At 31.1% G+C, this 8,198-nt stretch overlaps 1 protein-coding gene across 1 annotated transcript; it reads right to left on the bottom strand.

Moving 5' to 3' along the window:
- Positions 1 to 4,631: 4,631 nt before the first annotated feature.
- On the bottom strand, positions 4,632 to 6,933 carry LOC127718678 (insulin-like growth factor-binding protein complex acid labile subunit). The gene is made up of 3 exons (XM_052224732.1): positions 6,777 to 6,933; positions 5,842 to 5,943; positions 4,632 to 4,639 (listed from the first exon to the last, which is right to left on the bottom strand). The coding sequence occupies exons 1-3, from the start codon at positions 6,931 to 6,933 to the stop codon at positions 4,632 to 4,634; spliced, it is 267 nt and encodes an 88-aa protein (XP_052080692.1).
- Between the last annotated feature and the right edge of the window lie 1,265 nt (positions 6,934 to 8,198).

Consider the following 8,198-nt stretch of genomic DNA (forward strand, 5'->3'; position numbering starts at 1 on the left):
TGGTCAAGTTTCTTGTGAAACATATCCATAACTGGTGAATATTTTCAATGTCAACGTTTAATAGCGTTTGTGAAATTCAAGTCTCACCTTAGTCGTAAGGTATGTAAAATTTTTTTGTCTTTTCAATAATTTTTAATGTTTCGTTGATAAATATAGATATTTCGATTTCACTTTGTGACACAGACGCATGCACATGTTAACATAGTGGAGAAATTCTATGAGGTATACACGGTCGCCAATGAGACAACAATAGAAGAAAACAAACTAAAAGGCCAGATGAGCATAGAAATATTTCAATAGAATGGATACAATGTAAGAATAATATTTGTTTTGAGAGGAAACTGTGTGATCATATCAGTCGTTGTGCTGACCACTTCTGTTTTTGCCTGATATTTATACAAAACAATGGAGTACAGGATCCGCAAAAAAGCTCAAACATATCGATCTATTATAGTTTTTAAGAAGAAGAAAAATAGCAATCATAAAACACTGACAGAAGTTGTACTGAGATCATATGGACGTATTTGTAAATCTTTTTTGCGTTTAACTTTTCAGATGTTTGCTCTATATATTATAGTTTCAAGTTCCAAGGTAAACATGAAATAGAGTTAATTTCAGGGAAGTTTTTCCTATAAGGTAACACATGGAGATAATAGTACAAAAAAATTAATAATCAAAGATACATGCTTGTTCAAATCGAACAGTTTTCAGTGTTTCGTTTTTATAATGAGTTCTTTTAAATTAGAGCAGCTCTCATTTGCATTGTCTGACATTTTATTTGAAAACGTATAATTCATTAAAAGGATAACACTAATTAACAAAAACGTTGAACATCTAATCAGAACCATCAAACCGCTAACAACTGATTATTCTGAAGAAAAGCTGTATATTCTAATGCACTATTCAACAAATAACACATATCCCATAGTAACAAGGCCTGAAACGGTCACAAAATGTGTTGGTTTATACCAATGTACGTGCGCCCAAACTTTCCTATTACATATCTAAATCAAAGATATTGTTATAATAAAAATAAACAATAAACAACCTGAACAGTCAAGCTACCAACTAGATTGGAATTGCATATGAAATATAAAAAAAGACAGCACATACTTATTTGGAATGCAGGATCAAACTGTCCTCGCATCTACCCGAAGCTAGCTAGTTGAGTGACAGGTTTAAGTTAAACAATGTGGCTCCGGAAAGCTAAAAGCATATCAAACACAGTATTGCTAACAATTGAAATATAATCATGAGTTTAAATTGAAATAAGTCATATTTATGAAAGGCATGTACGTATTTAAACGTATTGAATACTATCAACAGACGAAGCCTTTAAACAAAATTACCAGGTTTAATCCACCATTGCACCAAGAAAATGGCTGTATCAATTCAGGAATATGACAGTTATCCATTTGCTTGATGTGTTTGAGGTTTTGATTTTGCCATTTGCTTGGGGACTTTCCGATTTTCTGCGGAGTTCGGTATTTTTGTTATTTTACTTTTCACCAAGTTCTAAATAAGCAAGTCGTACTTACAATGACAATATAAAAGATCTGTCTATATTTTTTATCACGTATTTAGCCTATTCACTGATCAAAACATATTAAAATTGCCTCTGTAAGACGTAGATTGAATACTTACCGCAAACAAACAAATTATTATGTGCTGCCTTGTGTGTTCTAACTACTCAACTTAGTGCTTGACATTTTTTGTTTAGATCTTACTTTTATTTCTAAGAGCCTTCAATTTACAATCTGTACATGCATAGTTATCTTCACATTAATGTATGCATTTGTCAACAATATTCATTTTATACTTTCCGAATGATTAAAATTGTGTTTATTGACATGACGGTCCTTTAAGAAGAAAAATGTCAACCTCTTGGTTTGGATTAATATCAACATTACCTCTAACGAAAAGAAGCGTTTGCAGAAATTTGACGGGTTCGAACAGTTAAACATTTTGGACAGTTTTTATTAATATTTACGTATCAATTTGGAGACCGGTAAAAATAATTTAAAAAGACATAAGGAGATGTGGTATAATTGCCAATTAGACAGCTATCCACCAAAGTTGAAATGAAGTGGATGCATGCAATTATAGACAATCCTACTGCCTTCAACAATGAAAAACTCATACCATAATGTCGGATATTAAAGGCTCCGACATGAAAAATATAATACAATTCGATAGAGAAAACAAACGGCATAATTCATAACATATTTTTTTACTTTTACGAAAACAAATTTGAAAGAGATGAACCAGACAACCACTGAACTACAGGCTCTCGACTTGGGACAGCCATATAAAGAATGTGGCGGGGTTAAACATATTTGAAGGCGCCATCTCTCCCCTTACCTGGGTTAGTGGTGTAACAGTACGATATAAGACCAAACTATAAAGATCAAGCAGATTCAAGAAAAGCATCTTACTAAAAATACAAAACGGACGTAGCAGGGAACTAATACATCTCTCACAGCATGCAAGACACAAAGTACAGATATGAGAGTACTCGCAGTTACTGACATCTATATAGTTCAAATTCAATAGCAACTTATAAAATATAATATATCTAAGACTAAAAAATCAATCAGACACATCCAACATCCAATGGACTTAGTTTAAAGACATCAGTAACAGTCAGAGAAAAACGACCTTGTGCAATGTCAAAATATAGGTATCGACAGATCGCAGTACAGTGAATGTGCATATGTGTATATCACTAATATTTGGTATGGTTTTATTTTAGTTTATTGATAACAAAAAATAAATATTTATATCAATAAAAACAATATTCGACGATCTAAGCACATTGTTGGTAACCTCTTAGAATACGTTTCATAAAGGATTGATAATTTTACCCGGATTGTATCTAGAAATGTTTAGAAATTCTTACCTTTATTGATTATTTCAATTTTAAAAAATAAATTAAGAAAAAGTGAAAATATCTATGGGACTATAAAGACTAATACGTCAGAGAGAAACTGACAACGCCATGGCAAAAAACGAAATACGAGACAAAAAACAAACAAAAAACGCTACATATAAAAATGAAGACTGAATGACACGAACCCTACCAAAACCACACTAAAACACTTCAACAATGTATTTAAGTGCGTCATGTCTGAACCTAAAATGGTTAAATGACAGTTAAAGAGTTACATAGACTACTAAGTGCAAACAAGAAGGAGAAATAACTCTTATACGAGGTGGTAACGAACACTTTGGGTATCAATTGCATCAATCCGATAGAAGATATATCAATTCCCGTTAAAGGAAGATCAAACATATGCTAACAGATTTTCCGATCGAACATATGTGGGCTAGATTGCAGATGGAGTATTTATAGATGTGTCCCAAGTCAGGAACCTCTGGCCTTTGCCCGTCTTGTACTTGTATGTTTTTTTTTTAATTTGGTCTATTTATGTGTTTCGGAGTTGAGTGTGACGTTTATTTTCGCTGAACTAGTATACATTAATATTTATTGGTCAGCTGAGGCCCGCCTCCAGCTGTGGGATTTTCTCGCTGTGATGAAAACCATTGATGGCCTTGGGCTGTATTCTGTTGATTAGTCGGGTTGTTGTCTCTTTGATGCATTCCCCGTATCCATTCTCAATTTTATGATGTTTTCCCTTTATAACTATAGCTTATCCAACGGAGAACGTCTGTTATTTCATATATAAAAGTATATACAAAAATCTTTTAATGCTATTGCATGGTAAGACAATTCATCATCCTTAATGACAGACAAAAACAGCTGTCCTGCAATGTGTGCTATCCACTTGCCACTATACATCATGTACTGTGTTACAATTCTAAAAAAAAAAAAACAACGAGAAAAGGTATAACTCGACTAACCAAATCTACATCAATGCAGGCGATGTTATCACGATGTTAAATAAGCGTAGGTACAAATCGTGCTGAGGTAAAAACAAAAAAAAAGCTAAAGCAAATTTGCAGATCCTACATTGTTGGGGTAAATTTCAGATATAGACAAAGTATATATAAATGGACTTAAAATAATTTTTATTTCCGTATTTCCGTGGGAAACTTTATGTCACAAATGTGGGAAAAACGTCAAAAGACAAAATACACGACGAAATTCTGAAAACATTTAACAATATACCTGTCTTTGTGATTAGATTAAATAAGTTTACCTTTTCTAATTTTCTGTACCAGTATTTGATAAAGACTATTTTATTATTGAATAACGATTGATTAAGAATGATCAAGAAACATCACATTATATATTATCACATAAACATACTAAATACTAAAACATACCATAACTGCTTCTGTACAATACAGTAGCATCAAAGAATCATATTAGTTCAAATCACTTACTTCCATGGAAATTCAAAATTAATTGTCGGAGATTTTGTTTTAAACCAATGTCACAATGAACAATCCAAATATTAAAAAAAAGAAATAAAAAATGTTTTATTCATAATTATCAAATTAAAATGGGTAACGTTTATGTTGTTAATACTGATAGATATGGAACACGATTTAAAAATTAATCAAACAACACTATTACTATTCGAAAGAGTCGGTAGTTAGTCGTTTTTGTACTGTCCAGTATTTAGGGAGGATTTCTGTTATCCGTGTCAGGTATTATGTAACCTTTGTCAATGTGCTGAAACATCAAATAGAAATAACCAAAATGACAAATCCAAAACTTGCTTTCCTCGTAAACGACTAAACAACAAGAAAAGTTGTGGAATTACGTCTTTTTATTTCCTTTATGCGACTAATACTTTAATAGTTAGGTCCTACAATCGTGTTACATCTTGTTTAACTCCAACAAATAAATGATTAGAATACAAAATTCTTACATTCATGAAAATCAATGATGCCGCTGCAAGAATTCGAACCAGCTTTTAACTTATCATTTCAAAAGAAATATCACAATCGCAACAAGGGATTACCAAAAAGGTTCAATTTCTAACATTTAAACTGTACCTATATATGTCGTAAATTCAAAATTATTTTCTTGATAACTACTCGTTGCTTCTTGTAAATGTAATGCTTTGTGAGTAGTGCTTATTATTTTTAATTTTTGACGTGTGTAAGATTGACTATGAACTAACTCCAGAATGACTAACGGTAGATCTTTAGGGCGGAGTTGTTCATAGAAGATAAGAAAGAGAATATTCTGACCATCTCTAGAATATATACTTTGCATTCTTGCCATATTAAATTCAAACATGCAATAGTACGAATCTAGAAACGATCGCATTAATATGCATATTGTTCTCTTACTTTGGTGAATTCCGTCGGTAATATTTTGTGTAATTTTTTCTCCTGCAATAAAGTCCCGCTGATGTACACATAGTGTCATGTTGTCATCACGTTCTAAGTTTGGTATAACTTCATTTACAATAAAGTCGGTTTCGTCATTTGCATATGATATGAACGCATCGTATTTGTAAGTAGAGCTAGGTTTAATACCTTTCAATACGTTATATTTATGTCTGGTCATATAATACAAATAACGTAGTCTCCAATGATATCTAAACAATAACCCAGCAAAAAGTATAACACAAGTTAGAATTATCCCCATAGTTATAAAAATGATTTACGTAGAATACGAACTACACTCCTTTTCAAGTTGTTTTACTATTTCATCAACATTTGTCATATGAACTAAGTCATTGTTATCAAACTGGCACGTGTATTGATCCGTGTTTACGAGCAAACCCAAATTAACATCCACCCATTGTAAAAATATGAGATTTTGACAGCTACATTTCAATAGATTATTTGAATGGTCAATTGTCAAGTTGGATTTTTTTGAGAGTTTGTATAATGTATCCATTGATATTTGTGAAGTTATACCACTGATGTTATTGTATGATAAATCAAGTCTTTCTAAATTAACAAGATGAGAAAGATCGATAGTAACATCCGTAAACTTGTTGTGGCTTAGATTTATTTTTACTACATAAACATGTCCGTGAAATATATTAACTGATAAATCCTGATAAAGGTTGAGAGATAAATCAATTTCTCTGAGTTCAGTTTTACTAGAGTTTGTGTATCTTTTAGATGAAAGGTATGCACCTAGCGAGTTGTTCCGTAAGTGTAACATTGACAAGTACGGCATTCCGCAATAGAAAGTAGATAGTTTATTATTTGAAAAAATCGCAGGCTCTTAAAGAAGGAGGCATCATGAAAAGCTTAGTGTTCCCTATAGCTTCTACAAGACTATTGTTGTTTGCATATAATTTCTCTATTTTTGTTGATTTCAAGAAAAATGTTAAATATCCTGGTTTAAATATATATACAAAGGGTAAAGAGTTTGTGATTTTCAAACCTCGCAATTCTTTAAAGAATGACAATTCTGCCATTAGACTATACATACTATCATGATCATAATCAGATAATTCGTTATGAGAAATGTCTAAATATCTGAAGTTTTTTTCTATTTGGTAATGTACCACGGTCGTATTTCTGTATCCAACAGGTTTGCATTTCGATATATTTTAGGTAAGGAAGGTTTGTAAACGTTATGTTGGTTAAATGATGTAAAACACAAAAACCGGTTTTCAATCGTTTAAGATGCGTTAATGTCCTATATTCTTCTGGAAATTGGAAGAATTGAAATCGTGGTCTTGCATCTACTTCTATACTATATAATCGTACTAGATGTGAAAGTAAAACAGCCGGGAAAGTGTAAAACAAGTAACCTTCTCTAAACAACAAATTGTACGTTACATTCAAATATGTTAACGAAACTAATGGTTTGAAAATATTATTTGGCATTTTTAAACTGTAGTTTAAATAATTCCCGTTAAGAAATAATTTCTGAAGACTTTGGAGACCATCAAAAGTTCCTTCTTGTAGATATACAAGTCGGTTCCAAGATAAATTTAACTCAAATAGATTACTCGTGTTATTGAATGTTGTTGTCGGAATTCTTTCTATCATATTAAATGAAAGTAAAATTGTATGTACTTCTTTCGGAAAATGAGGAATGCTGTTACCAGTAATGTTTTTATGATCACAAGAAACTTTCAGTCTTGAATTATGGCATTTACATCAAATGTACAAATATATTTCGTAGATGTTCTGGTGTATACAACCGATATAAAGTATATAATACAGAATGAAGTAAGGTATACCTTTGGTATAGTCATGATGTCAATTAAAACAGCAAAAATCCTAAAAATGTAAAAGATATATTTCTATGCAATATATATTCAAAAATTATTATAGTTATTCTATTAAAAAAACAATAAACAATAAAACAAAAACAACAATAACAACAACAGCAATAATAATAATGATGAATAATAGATATTAGATAACAATCATTTAGCAAAAAAAAAAAAATCGTTATACTTATCGAATCTTAGTATTAGTTTTTAAAAGCGAGGATATTTGAATAAGTTTTTTGTCGAACTGAAGCTCCCAAAAGTTACTTTTATAAAAAACATCATCTAGTCATAATCCAATATCTAGCTGAAGTTTCCATGGCGTCGTGCTAACTGAAACCAGTACCGTGTGACAAAAAGTGATATGATATATGCACCAATGAAATAGTAACTTAAGGACAAAGTTAACCTTAACACAGGCCAAAGATATGTAAAAAGGTAAGCATACAGTCAACAATATACATATATGTTTCGAATATACCAAGCTAAAAACTTCAAAGTCAATTAAAGTTGTGCATTATTTCTCCAGTAACAGTCAAAGATATTTCACAAATACCCAACAGCATGTTTTTCATATACGTAAGCACACTAAGATATGACATACTACAACTACTGACGAGTTTTCTGCCTTTAAAAAATTCACATGAATATATATATATTGGTTTGGTTAAAAACAAGTTAATGAGATTTATTTTCAACCACACCCCATTTTTGATCTCGGTCCGTAGATAAACAAAAACGCTCATAAAAACAATCACTAACCAGGACAGTTGAGTACTTATAACTGGTAAATGGCGATAAAAAAAACAACAAAAAAAGCAACAGAAATAAAAAAAAAAAAAAAAATGATGGTTTCAAGCGATTTTTTTGATAATTACGGTAGCAGGTTTCTAGCAAATATTTCAATCGAGTTTTATTATTTGAATATATTTACTTGCTACTTTTAATGCTTGAATTCAATCTTCAATTTAAAGTGTTCAACTATTAAACAACGAAAAAACAATTCTTTCAATAGGGATACTTGCAAATAGATAATTG

This window comes from Mytilus californianus, unplaced genomic scaffold (genome assembly GCF_021869535.1).
Source record: "Mytilus californianus isolate M0D057914Y unplaced genomic scaffold, xbMytCali1.0.p SCAF_10, whole genome shotgun sequence".
Lineage (NCBI taxonomy): Eukaryota > Metazoa > Mollusca > Bivalvia > Mytilida > Mytilidae > Mytilus > Mytilus californianus.